Genomic DNA, 15,000 nt, shown 5'->3' with positions numbered 1-15,000 from the left:
CTCGACTCTTAACTGTTGCGGGAGTGCTTTAGGCCACCTCGTGACGGCAGCTTAAGAGCTTTTCCTCGATTTCCTTCAGTTGCTGTCCCTCTTTATTACTTCTCCCTCTGCCCGGAAGACCAGGAGAAGGAGGAGCAGGAAGAGGAGGGGTAGGAAGACTCTTCGTCTTCGGTATTACCGTCTACCCCGTTAGTTAGTTAGCAGAGCTTCCGGGGGGTCTTGAGGGAGAGGAGGAGAAGCAGAAGGTTGGTCCTTTGTCTTTGAAATCACCGTCTACGCCGTTAGTTAGTTAGCAAAGCTTCCGGGGCTCTTGGAAAAGTATCCTCGAGTTCGCTCGGATCCATAGCTAACGACAAGTAAACGCTGCTCTTCAAGTCTTCGAAAAATAGACATATACTTCGGTCAAATAAAATCGTTTAGAATCAGAGCACCTTTCAAGGTTCCCTCGATTTCCAGAAATTTGAAGTATCAAGGTACGTTATAGATTTCATCTATAGCCAGACTCACACTCGATTGGGCAAAATTACCTGTCGTTGATTTAAAAGGATAAGAATATATTACTAGCATGGAGTGCTATATTAAAAAGATACACGTTTAAGCTAGAAATTGTACTTCTGAAGAAAAAAATTATTTGTGGTAAAAAGAAAAAATAAACGAATAAATAGAAAAAGAAAAAGAAATAATTATGTCGCCCACAAAAAAAGGATCTAATGACCTATCAAACGTCCTTAAAAGTACTTATCCTTAACCTTTCAATGGTCAGAGGGTACTTACATACAAGATCTTTTGACAGCAGCCAATGTTTCTCAAATAACGTTCTACTGACAAAAAAGTCAAATAGCATTGACATTAACTCATCTTTCAAACAACCAAGCAACTTATCTACATAAATCGCACCGCTATAACGGACGTCTCAGATACGTCTCAGATTACGAACATTCTACTCCCCCGTCCCCCCACCTCTTCCGAGAGGTCCTGTCTCGCCTTCAGCAGAAAAAGAATGAGCAATTTACTAAATTTTCCAAGCCATTCCTTTCTTCATCGGCCGGGGGCATAACTTGGTCTTTCTTTTACGTTCTGAACCCAAGGCTGAGGAATAAGCCGCGTTCTTCATACCCTATTGCCCATGAAGTCTAAGCTTTGTTGACATTGGGCCTTCCTTTTGTATAGGGAGACAGGGGAGGAGAGAAAGAGAAAAGAACAAGAACAAGACGAGGGTAGGAAAAAAGGAGATAATTTTTTTTTTCTTATCCCGTCCGTTGTTAAGATTGAAACTTTCCTTTGTTATATAGAGAAAAGGGAAAAGGAAAATAGAAAAAAGTAGAATGTGCTTTGGATTTTGGTTTCTGTTAACACTTTGGGTTACTTTTCTATAAAAAAGGGAAAAGACTGTGTACTCAAATGTACATCCATGAATACACACACACACACACACACACACACACACACACACACACACACACATATACATATATATATATATATATATTGTGTGTGTGTATGCATAACATTCTTTACCTCTTTATTTGCACAGTAACTTTCATTCACATAGACATAAAAATAGCAACATTAATGTTATTAAGAAATATATAAAAAGACACAAAAGAAAGAAAATATATATAAATAGAGAGAGGGATAGTGTCCTTCAGGTTCTAAGCCTTACTGCGGAGATCTCCTCCACAGCCAACATCTGTATGGCTTACGCATCTCACACAAAGTCACGCTTGATTTATCCTCGCCATCGCTCGTGGACTAGAGGGACTCTCGTACCCCTCAAAAGAGCCCTCCAAAGAGCCAAGAAAATATTACAAAACTCTTCGGAAAATATGTCCGGGCTCTTGTTTCCACAGTCCCCTGTAGGGTCTTGGCCACTGCACTTTACGGGAATTGATAATGCTTGGTTGGTTAACACACAATTCCCGGATTCAGAGAATTATTCCGGGCATACAACTTAGGAGATGGATACTTGATGGGTTCCGTAGTGGGTCTCCATTGAGATCGGACGGGATTAACCTTACGGACGTGATCCGGGAGTAAGTTAGTCGGGTCGTTCTTGATGTCTAAAGACAATTTTGTTTCAGGGAAACGGGTTCTGGAGGCTTGTAGATTTATTTTTGACTTTTCATATATGATTTGTGTCACTTTAGGATTCCTCTTCTCTCGTCACTTCGGAACTGAGTTAGCTGGAGTTCTTGTAGAAGATGTTATTAATAAAAATAATTAACATTATTTTCCCTCTGCCGCTGGTTTATAAACAAAACCCAACCTAACATTTTCGTTTCTGTAATTTATGTTACCATTCGTCAGTTGATTTTATTTAGTTGAATATGTCATATGCGTCTAGAGTCCGCTCATCTTGCTATTGGAAGTCACCATCGCCTGTGTATAAACATGTTCAGATAAAATGAAACATTCACACCAGCCGTATACGTCCGTATAAAAGATTCATCATTGTGTGCATATACTGAATGTGTGTGTGTATGTGTGATTCACCATGGTCTTGGATCACGTGTTGGACTCGTGATCGACAGCTATTTCCCTCCAGATAGAGCTCAGAGCTCATATATGACCGATCTGTGGGTAATAGTGTGACCTTACACGCACACACACACCCAACTCCCCGCCCACGAGAGTTAGAGTAATGACTCACAGCGCAGCGATACTGGATTTATTTTGTTCCAGGTCGGGATTCGAACCCGGACCTCCGTAGTGGTAGCCGGGAACTCTACCAACTGTGTGTATGTGTGTGTGTGTGTGTGTGTGTGTGTGTGTGTGTGTGTGTGTGTGTGTGTGTGTGTGTGTGTGTGTGTGTGTGTGTGTGTGTGCGTGAGTGAAAACGTGTGTGTGTGCAAAATGATACCTACACACCATCCCTCCCTGTTTATCATTTATGCACATCCATGTACATTTAGACTCAGTATACATAAGGGCGACTGTGCATACATTTACGAAATGAAACTAACCTTTACGTGCAAGCCTTGTTCATTGCAGTGCTTTCAAGCATTGCACGCGCTCATGCGTGGCAACCTGCTTGCGTTCGGGCGTGGTCTGCGCATGCGCACTTTCTTTTCGAAAAGGGAGATAATTCTTAATTTCCGTCAGAGTCGCAATGATGCCCTTAACCATATATCTAACCAAACCGCAGTGATTTTCAACTCATTAATACGCGGTAGCCCATTGGATACCACGTCGAACTCATGAGAAGAAGGTAGTCATGAGTTCGATTCCTGGGACCTCCCGGCAACCCTGGCCAGGCGGGGAGGCGACCCAACGTCAGGCCGCATCCCCCCTAAAAAAAAAAATAAAAAAAAAATAAAAAAAGGAGGTTTACCACTACTGATAGGGCTTTATTTTAATAGGCGTTTTTCACTTCCCGCTGGGTGGGAATTTTTGAGTATCTATGGCGTATGGTTATATCTATGCTTTGATATATTTTGATATAATTATATCACTTCAATGCTAAACATAATTGTCAGGTATTCACTATTTTTTCCACTACATAAGCCTCATACGTGCCCTCCCCTATCAAAACCAGAAATATTTAGCATATTGCATTTCTACGATTATGTTAAACCAATGGGTTTTATTCATAATCTTCTGCTCCATCACGCAAGGATATGTGCCCCGTTTCCCCTAAAGAGTTCATTTGCGTTCATAGGCCCCTCCCCCTTCCCCAAAAAAAAAAAAAAAAAAAAAAAAAAAAAATATATATATATATATAATATATATATATATATATATATATATATATATATATATGTATATATATACGTATACAATTTTGGCTTAACCAACGGGTTTTATTCATCTATTTATTTGTTTGTTTTTTTAGTACACCAAAATGTTAACATGTATATTTGTATATTCTATTATAACCAACAACAGACACTTTTATTCAGTTGAAGATCCCTCTTTGGTTATTACTGGACTACCGCAAGACATGTGCGGTGACGTCACACTCTGAACCGATTCGATTGCAGAGTTCAACGTCTCAAGTGTTCGGAAGAGTCTGTCTTGCAAATTTTGTTTGATTACAGATATAATTTGAGGTCACCAATTAGCTCAATAAAATTGCCTGGAGCTAGCCAAAGAATGACGATAAAAGTACAGCATTTTGTAGACAAAAAAATAGATGAATAACTAAAATAAAGCTACATAAAATTAAATAAGATTAAATAGATAAGATTGAAAAAAATAAAGGTTTCGACTTATTGGACAGAAACTGGAATTCCAGTTTCTTCAGTCCCGCTGGAACCCCACCAAGAAGCCACCTGACCCCACACCACCTAAACGAAGGTCGCAAGAACCACCTGTAGGTGAGGTTGTGATGCCAAAGACCCCTGACAGGTGTTCAGGTTGCAAGGTGCAGTTACCCTATGTTACAGCAACGATAGGGTGTGGCTCGCCCGCAACCTACAATGAGAAGGTGCTCAAGAGTTGCATCAAAAGGCAATGAAGGCGTAAATTAAGATGTTGGGGATCGTAAGAGTATTAGGCAGCGTGGTCTCGTTCCTCCCTACACCACCTCTACCACCTCCACCACCACCTCCTCTTCCTCCGTTACCTCCTCTAACGCTTCTTCCCACCTCCTCCTCCTCCTCCGCCTCTACCCTCTGTAGCACCCCTTTGCTATTTCCTCTACCATTATCGCTGTCACCACCTCCACCAATACCTCATCCAACACCCCTTTCAGCACCATAGCCCAAACTAACATCTTATCATCATAAACTGATTATATAATGTTATTCTGGCTGTTGCCAAGCAATTCTGTTCAGTTATGAAAGTACATTTGTCTTAGGAAAGGTTTGACTTGTCTTTGTTTGACCCCATGTCTATCTATTTATTTTTGTTTGTTTGTTTATTTATCTTTTTTATTCATCTATTTATCTGTTTATCTATCTTATCTATCTATTAATTTATTTTCAATGTATAGTCAGATAATTTTATGTTCAGTTGTGGAGGTACATTTGTCTTGTAAAAGGTTTCATTTGTCTTTATTTGAGATCATATTAATTTTTTTTATTTGTTTGTTTATCAATTCATTTATCTATTTATTTATTTATTTATCTATTCATTTATTATGAAGGTATAGTCAGATAATTTCATGTTCAGTTGTTTATTAATTTATGTATTTATTTGTTTTCAAGGTAAAGTCAGTTGTTTATCAATTTATCTATTCATTTATTTTCAAGGTAAATCAGATAATTTTATGCAGCTGTGTGGTTAAGTTTATTTCGTTCGATATAATGTTCTATATTCGAGAAGTGATTATATCTAGCTGTATAGGATCCTTCAAACCTGCGGCGCTTTCAAACGCGTTCTTTAACTGATTCAGCATCGATGTATCTTTCTCCTACGAAAACTGTCTTGTGTTTCTCTTGCTCTAGCAGTGCTATGAGCATCCCCCGTAAAGATTTTTCGTCGTACTCCATTCTCATCTTTCTCCGATTTTTTTCTTTTCTTTTTACTACCTTTTCTTTCTCTCCCTTCTTCTACGCCCACGCTGTCCCTCTTTCCTGCCCCCCCCCCAGCACATCTCCCTCCTTTCTCCAACATTGCTGTGTTTTTCTTCTTTAAGAAATTTTATCTACAGTTCGCTTCCGCCCTCTTCCAAATTATCCTATTTCACATTATCTTTCTTTTGCTTTATGTATTTATTTTGTGATTTTCTCCTACATGTATACCAATTCCTTCCTCCAACAGTACATTGAATTTCTCCATCACTTCTCCCTCGCCCTTCCTAATCTCTACCAGAATTTTCCTTTATCCCTCCATAGCGCCATTTCTTTCCTGTCCTTTGAAGAGTCCCCCTTTCCTTCATGTAGCTTCTCTCCAGCTTCCCTTCTTCTATGGTTTATATTTCCTTCTTCTGCAAGAAATTTTGAGCATTATTGACTCGGTCGCTCTTAGTGCATCCAGTTACTTCCCAGCTCCCTTAGGAAAATAGTTTAGCTTTGTTAAATGTAAACTTGCTTGGATTTAATGGATTTTATGTTTACTTAGCTGCATCTTGGATGTTTTTTTTTCTGATTTAGAAGATTTAATGGTTTTCGTCTTTTAGTTTATGCGGATTCTAATCGGACATATTCAGAGAGAAACTCACAAATGTAAATATACGCGCTACAAATCCACATGGACTTGTAATTGAACGTATGTATGTGTTTTTGCGATTGCATTTTCATGTACACGCGCAAGTACATACATGAATACATATATGAACATATAACACGTACTTGGGAAAATACACACAGACACACACACACACACACACACACACACACACACACACACACACACACATACATACATACGTCACATCAATGCTGAGCATACTGTACATACATATGTACATGCATAGAATACGTACATACGTGCATATATATAAGTGTACATATACTTATATTCATATATATATATATATATATATACATATACATACATACATACATATATATATATATATATATATATATATATATATATATATATATATATATATATATATATACATCTCTATCAGAAACTTCGTGTATATGCACACACATATATCCAACTGCACCATTTCCACCCATTCGACACTAACTATCATAGTATGCCACAATATCCGCGATACTTTTCTCTGATATACAACTGGTTTATTTTGTTTTGAATTTATGGACCTTTTTCCGTTGCCTCTGCTCCCATTTCCACACCAGCGGGAACTCCCCCCCCCCTCCCTCCCCCATATCCCTCTATCTCCCCCTCCTCTCCCTCCACCTCTTCCTCCTCCACTTCCTCCACATAATTCACCGTTCTCTTTCGTCTCATCACTTCCATTTCCTTCCATATTTCTTTCTTCTCCCCTTTCCTTCTCCTCCTCTGCCTCTCTTTCCTTCGCTTTCTGTCTCTCTCTCTCTCGCTCTCTCTTTTTGTCTCACTATCACTCTCACTATTTCATTCTCTTGTCTCCTCCTATTTGTCTTTGTGATTTTTTGTTCAATTCGTTTCAGTGTGAGTTTAAGCTTCACTTTCAGTTCCATCACTTGTCTATCTTCTTCTCGAAATTTCGGTTTCGTTCGTTGTGTCTTCTGTCCCTCCCCTCAACCCTCAAAGAAGTACAGCCCTACATCTCCATAAGGATTTCCCCCTCTGAGACATACGTTTCCCTCTCTCCCCTCTTAATGGCTTTCCCCCTTTTACTAGTCTTATGTCTTCTCCTCCGTTAGTGTGTCTTCTTCTCACTAACAAAGACCAAATACTCTATCACTTGAACTTGCATATCTTCGGGAAAGTTTTTGAATTAGTATTTCTTTCGTCTAGCTTTTTTCTTCCCACTCTCAGAAGAACAAGACTATCGAGGAATACTGTACCTCCTCTTTGCGGACATGATGAACACCTCTCCCCCTCCCCTCCACACTCACCCACCCTCATTCACCTTCGTCTACGGTTCGTCAGTTTTCAGTTGGCTCGTCACAAGTATTCACTTGTCCCGTTTTCTTGTAAGGCACATTTTCTTTTCTTTTATTTTCTTAATCGTTTAGTTCCCTTTGTAAGCTTCTTCCCTCCAGCAATTTTTCTAATTGTGTAGTTCTCTTCCAGGAATCTTCTTTGTCAGTATATCTTTCTTCCATTTTAAACCATATTCAACATTTGTTCTTCAGCTTTCTCTTATTTTTTTTCAAAAAGCTAGTTTTTCATTGTATACGGTGAGTCTTTGCCCTGAATCAAAAACCCTATTTCAAGTACCAGAATTCATCTTCCTTCGCAAAACAATCTATTGAAGAATAATATTTTTCAATATCAAGAACATATTTCCTTTTTTTTTTTTTTTTTTTTTTTTTTTTTTTTTACCAAATCTCTTTCTTCATCCCCAGTGAGGGTCTGCCTCCCCCAGTACCGCGCCTGGTGTAAGCCACGAGCTCCCTATTCCCCCATTTTCCCTTGGCAGAGAACCCCTGTCCCCAGAAGCCACGTCACATCGATGCTGAGCATTTGCCATTCCCATGTAACGCATTTTCTTTGGCACCGTGCCTCTAGCCGCTCCCTCCCACCCCCTCTCCTCTCAAACTCACAGTCCAGTTTCTTTGTCGGCACTTGCGTCCCCTCTCCCTTGGTTCTCTCTCTCTCTCTCTCTCTCTCTCTTTCTCTTTTTTCTATTTATCTACCTATCTATCTGTCTGTCTGTCTCTCTATCTATCTATCTGTATATATACATATGTATATATATGCATATGTACATATATATATATATATATATATATATGTATATATATATATATATATATATATATATATATCATCTCACAGTTTCTTTGGAGGTACTTGCGTCTCCTCTGCCTTGGTTTTCTCTCTTTCAGTTTTTCACTCTCTCTCCTTTCTCTCTCTCTCTCTCTCTCTCTCTCTCTCTCTCTCTCTCTCTCTATCTATCTATCTATCTATCTCTATCTGTGTGTGTGTGTGTGTGTGTGTGTGTGTGTGTGTGTGTGTGTGTGTGTGTGTGTGTGTGTGTGTGTGTGTGTGTGTGTGTGTGTGTGTGTGTGTGTGTGTGTGTGTCTCACTCTCGCTTCCTGCCAACATATCTACTGCCATCTTCCCCCTACTTACTTGTTTCAGCTCTATTATCTACAATAACACTATTTCTTAGTTTGCTCACTCCCTGTCACGATCATAACAGAAGCTTCTTGCTCGGACCCTGACTCACTTCCTCTGACCCTCCTCTTTCTCTTCCTCATACTTCACCTCCTCCTTATACTCCACCTCCTCCTCCTCCTCCTCCTCCTCCTCCTCCTCCTTCTCTTAGTTTCTGATTCTTTCATCTTCTCTTTCTTTACCTACAAATATTTCCTTTTCTTCTTCCTCGTAAACTCACCTTTTCTCTTTTAATTTCCCATTCATATCCCCATGTCTCTTACTGTTCACCTTCCTCATTCTTCGCCTCCTTCCTCCTTCCCTCCTTCCTCCTTCCCTCCTTCCACTTCCCCCTCATGAAACGGGACGACCCCATTTTACCCAAATGCCCCCTGGACTCGTCATCTATCTCCCTTGTATATTTACCCTTTGTTAACTCAAAGTGGATGACATTAGCTATCACGGAATCGTGTCTGGAGCATTCCCGCCTTTGTGGCGATTCCTGTCCCCGGTCCTCGCTCTGTGGATCCTCTGATGGACCGGGACTTCGAGGTTGACAGACTCTACCAAAATGATCTTCGAGCTTGTCCCAAGAGGATTTTCGAGCTTGTTAGACTCTACCAAAATGGTACTCGAAGTTGTCAGAGTCTACCAATATGGTCTTCGAGCTTGTCAGACTCTACCAAGAGTGTCTTTGAGTTTGTCAGACTCTACCAAGAGTGTCTTCGAGCTTGTCAGACTCTACCAAGAGGGTCTTCAAGCGTGTCAGACTCTACCGAAAAGGTCTTCGAGCGTGTCAGACTCTACCAAAAGGATTTTCAAGCTTGTTAGTTTCTACCAAGAGGGTCTTCGAGCTTGTCAGACTCTACCAAAAGGGTCTTCGAGCGTGTCAGACTCTACTAAGAGACAAATGTACTTCTCTGGCGACCTGAGTGACTCCAGGGGGTCTTACCTACTTTGCTCTCTATCTCTTTAATTCTTTCTTTCTCTTTTATTCTCTATTTTCCTCTTTCATTATCTTTCTCTCTTACTCTCTCTCTCTCTCTCTCTCTCTCTCTATTTCTAACTTTGATTCTCACTTAACCTTTCACCGCTTTCCTTTATCTTTTATCTTTTGTTCTCTCTTTTTCTTTCATTCTTTCTCTTTTCTCTTTCAATCTCTCTTGACCTTTCCTTCTCTTCGCTCTTTCACGTTTTCGTCTTTATACTTACTGATTTACTTCGCTTCTGTGTCTTCTTTTCTCGCTGTCTCATTCTCTCATTGTCTAATTCACATTCTCCAGCTCTCTCTACCTAACCCCCTCCTTCCTTCCCACTACCTCCCTCCCACTCCATCTCTCTCTCTCTGTCTCTCTCTCTCTCTTTGTATATATATATATATATATATATATATATATATATATATATATACATGTATGTATATATATATATATATATATATATATGTCCAAGTACCTGGTTATTTTCCAAGTACAAGTACAAGTACCTGGATATTTTCTAAGTACAAGTACAAGTTCAAATACAGTCATTTTGCTATGTACTTAAGTACAGACCATTCCGTAATGAGTTGTACTATTCCTTTTATGCCAGATATAGGTCCAAGTACAGCCGATTGTACTTAAGGCAGCGTCCAAGTACTTGGATATTTTCCAAATACAAGTACAAGTACAAGTATAAGTACAGTCATTTTGCTATGTACTTAAGGCCAAGCCCAAGTATATGTCATTGTACTTAAGCACAAGTACTTTATGTGATAAGAGAAACGTTGTGGCAATGAACATAACATTGTAATATTCACTGTGGTATTCTTGGAAAAATCTTTCCTTATACAAATCTTAAATAGATTCTTGGAAAGGAAAGATTTATGTAAGGTAAGATTTTTTTAAGAATACTACCGTAAGATTCTTACGGTGATATTCTTAGAAAAAATATTTCCTTATATTAATCTTTCCCTTCCAAGGTTTTATATAAGATTTATATAAGGAAAGAATTTTTTTAAGAATACCATCATCATTTTACCCCATAGTTTGCTAGAATCTATATACAGTATATAGCTTTTAATTAGATACAATATACTTGTTTGTACACGAATGTACTTCATATTTTTGGAGTACTTTAGGTTAAGCTCAAGTAAATCTGAATTTTTAAACTCCAAGTACAAGTAAATAAAAATCTGTACATGAATCCAAGTACAAGTATATGTACATGTACTACATGGATCCAACCCTGGTTTATACTGCTTATCCCTATGTTATTATATTCATATGTTGTGGTACTCACAAAGTCCCAATACCTCACATACCAGATGCCATATTTCTTATTCATTTACTTGCCAAATGAGTTAATATTCCTATTCAGGGGCCTTCGGACCTTGTGTCAGTGATCCATTTACAAAATCCGGCTTCCAGTTTTCATCTCTGTATTGGTATCAATACTATTACCTTCGGTATCTCGTCTCTTCCTTTTTCTCTACTTTTTTGTGTATTTCTTCTCAACTTTCTTCTTAATCTATCTCTTCTTCTTGATCCATTTGTTTTCTCGCCTTTTCTTCCCAAATTTCAATTTGGTCCCCTATTCCAAATTTCCTTTTTTTCTTCTTCTTCTTCTTCATCTTCTGCTTTTTCTTTTTCATCTTCTTCTTCTTGTAAAACAGCTAGTATCACCACCAATACTACAACTACTACTACTACTACTACTACTACTACTACTACTACTACTACTACTACTACTACTACTACAACTGCGACTACCACTACCACTACTACTACTACTACTACTACTTCTACTACTACTACTACTACTACTACTACTACTACTACTACTACTACTACTACTACTACTACTGCAACTACCACCACTACCACTACTACCACCATCACTACTACTACTACTACTACTACTACTACTACTACTACTACTACTACTACTACTACTACTGCTGCAGCTACTACTACTACTACTACTACTGCTACTACTCTACTATTAGTAGTACCACTTCTTCTTCTTGTATCCATTCCAAACCTCGTGTTCCTCTTCTTTCTTTTTCCGTCCCATTCTACTCTATCACGTATTCTTTTCTTCTCTGTTTCAGTGTATTTTCCCCCAAAACTTGTCCTCTCTCTCTCTCACCCTCTTCCCTCTCTCTCCCTTTTCCGTAACTCAAGGCTCTACGTGTTCTTTAGCTCGTTTGTCTAGTCATTTTATACACAAACATATTTTTCCAGTGTTATAGGACTTGGGGTGTGTGTTGGGGGGGGGGAGAGGTGGAGAGGGACGAGGAGGAGGGAGTGGGAGGGGATGAGGGGGAAACTGAGATTTTCATTTGTGATTTATGTTTTCTATATACATACGGACATATGCATATATACATAAATACATACATATATACATACACATAAACAATTGCATCTATCCATACTTACAAACATACATAAACACACACATACACATACACACACACACACACACACACACACACACACACACACACACACACACACACACACACACACACACACACACACACACACACACACACACACACACACACACACACACACACACACACACACACACACACACACACACACACACACACACACACACACACCATGTATGTATACATTTCTAATTTGAAATGCAAGATGGTTGTTCATAAGGAACTAGGTATACATGTGATAAACATTGAGGCATATTTAATCTCTATTGGAAACCATTAGCCATTTTTTCCCAGATGTACATTATTAGCGGTACCCAATAAACGTGAATACGTATCCAATATGGAAATACTCTTGTATTTGCCAAAGTTACAGTTGAGTAGAGATTCTACGTTACAAACCAGATATTAATGTTTTCCACGTGGTTGGCCAGCTATTGCTGAATTAGGGCTATCTACATCTGAGAACATGATGCAGGATTTTGGTAAATCTAGCAAATCTCTCTCTCTCTCTCTCTCTCTCTCTCTCTCTATATATATATATATATATATATATATGTATGTATATATATATATATATATATACATATATACATGTATATATATATGTGTATATATATATATATATATATATATATATATACATATATATATACACCAAGAGGATTTTTCCCTCTTATAAGTGAGATAGGCAAGTGAGGTAGCCAAGCACATACCTTCTCCCACCCATTCCATCCCCCTCCACCACCCTCTCCCCACTGTCATCTTAGCTCCTCATGGATAACGGACCATCCCTGTATCCCGCCCACTGTCCTGGGTCACAGGCAATGTAGCAAGACATAGCACATCCACAGCAATGCCACTTCACTTAATCGGCGACCTCCCTTCTCTAACCCCTCTAGGAAATTCTGTATAATAAATGGCGCACAATGTAATGAACACCTACTGCAAGATTGCATTTTGTTTCTAGAAGTTATTAGCTGGAATATATTAGAAGCTTCTCGATTGTTTCTTTGTATGGATATATACATTTGTATTCTAGAATATATATGTAAATATATATATATATATATATATATATATATATATATATATATATATATACACATACATATTTTTTATTATTAGAAAAATGTACAGCGTTGGCAAGCCATTTCCTTTTTCGACAGCTTGTAATGGCTTTATCAAGGATCCTTAGTGTGCTAATATGGTCGTTTTTCGATGCTTTATTTCCGGATTTTTAACCACTATATATCTCACACAATTGACTACATATCTTATGATAGCGCAGTGATATTTTTTTTTTTTTTTTTTTTTTTAAACTGATGGTATGTCTTTTTTTCATAGTCCATTGAGACCCAGGGGGCTTTTTTGGACAAAATGAGATCATTTGGCTTCAGCCATAATAGAAATATCAAATGTCCAGTATTCTGTATAACGTTTCTCAATGGAATATATGTATTTCTATATATGTAATTGACTTAAAAACATTACAGACCCCACAAGTATATTTAGTAAGATGCAGATTTGTGAGTATTTATACATGTTTTGTAACATATCATAGACACTTTAAGTGATTCAAGAAATATATAAATATATATATGAAAACACAATAAAAAATATAGTATCAGAACACTTATACACTGATTGGAATCAACTGTAATAGGGTTTAGTGCACTACCAATGCTTTTACTGTACTTCTCAATAAAACAACAAAACCCCTTCAGTCGCTAATATGAACGGAGTGCACTAACCTATAATTATGTTTCACTTCTCAGACAACCCTTTCCTTCAATCACTAATTAGAGGTGAGTGCGCAGTATATTCATTTCGTTTACCTTGTAAGACAGATCCTCCCTTCACTTATTAAATTAGATCTAATTGCAATCACAGTTCATAGATTCACAGTCAAACAAGTTCCTTACGTTCGTTCAACTAATTAGAATTGAGTGGGTTGACCCTCATTTATAAGCTCCATGTCTAGGACAGCTTCCTTTTCAATCCCTAATTAATTAGAGTCCTGTGCACTAACCGCTAATTATGAATCCCCCTCTAAAAGTACCATCTTTGAGTAGCCAATCAGATCTAGTCTTGCTCTATTTCACAAAAAAAGAGAGAAAATATTCCCTCTAATTAGAAAGATATTAGTGAAATAACCACTAGATTCTTTCCATGTGATTAAAATTACCCACTGCACCCACTACTTGCAAAGACGGTGGATTGATTGTATAACAAAACCAGTCCATGTGACTGAATAGTGATGAAAAGATACTGTATTTTACATGATAGGCCACACTGACACTTGCTCTATTCCAAACCTTATGAGCTACCCTGTTGTGTTCTACTTCTCATACATTTGCTATATTAAACCTTTCTTAGTAGACCCCCCTAATGCTTTCCACCATTCAAGCATTATCTTACTTTGCATGCACTACCATTCTGAGCTTATTTCTGCATCTCATATCACCTCCTTTGATTGCTGCAGAAATATCCAAGCAGCGCACTCCGAAGGCAGAGATTTTCTTGTAGAGTAGCAAGCATTGCACTTTGCATCCTGCAAGCATTGTGTGCCTTGCAAGCATTATAATTCCTTACCAGAAATGTACTTTGAGATCAATGTACGTTGCACGCATACTTGCAGGTCCTGTGCCTGCAAGCAGTGTTATAACTCTCAATCAGTGTCCCATACAGACAATGAACATGGCAAACATTGAAATCTCCAAGCACCAAACACACACACGAGCATTACAGGACGTGCACACTCGTTCGTCACAATAGTTCAATATCCCCTTGAGCGTAAATGAAACGCTTTATATACTGTAAACTGAGCTCTACACGCGCTCTCCAATTGGAAACCAGATCTCGATTTCGCTTACAAGAGTCTAATTCACACACAATATCGTACGTCAAACACTATGGCCATATTCTTACGTCAAATGTGTTAATTTGCATGAAAT

At 38.3% G+C, this 15,000-nt stretch overlaps 1 protein-coding gene across 4 annotated transcripts in view; it reads left to right on the top strand.

The window, feature by feature from the left end:
• The window catches only part of LOC143023147 (uncharacterized), a 319,848-nt gene that overhangs the window by 45,548 nt on the left and 259,300 nt on the right, over positions 1-15,000 (top strand). For 3 of the 4 annotated variants that reach the window (XM_076181666.1, XM_076181669.1, XM_076181662.1), the window contains one exon: positions 13,822-13,851. The exons of the other annotated variant lie outside the window; for it this stretch is intronic. In XM_076181666.1, the coding sequence (XP_076037781.1) occupies positions 13,822-13,851 (30 nt within the window). The remainder of the gene's footprint in view (positions 1-13,821; positions 13,852-15,000) is intronic. 4 annotated transcript variants of the gene reach the window in all.

Source organism: Oratosquilla oratoria, chromosome 3 (genome assembly GCF_046742065.1).
Source record: "Oratosquilla oratoria isolate Oo_2021 chromosome 3, ASM4674206v1, whole genome shotgun sequence".
In the NCBI taxonomy this organism is placed as follows: domain Eukaryota; kingdom Metazoa; phylum Arthropoda; class Malacostraca; order Stomatopoda; family Squillidae; genus Oratosquilla; species Oratosquilla oratoria.
This window is presented reverse-complemented; position numbering and strand designations above follow the sequence as displayed.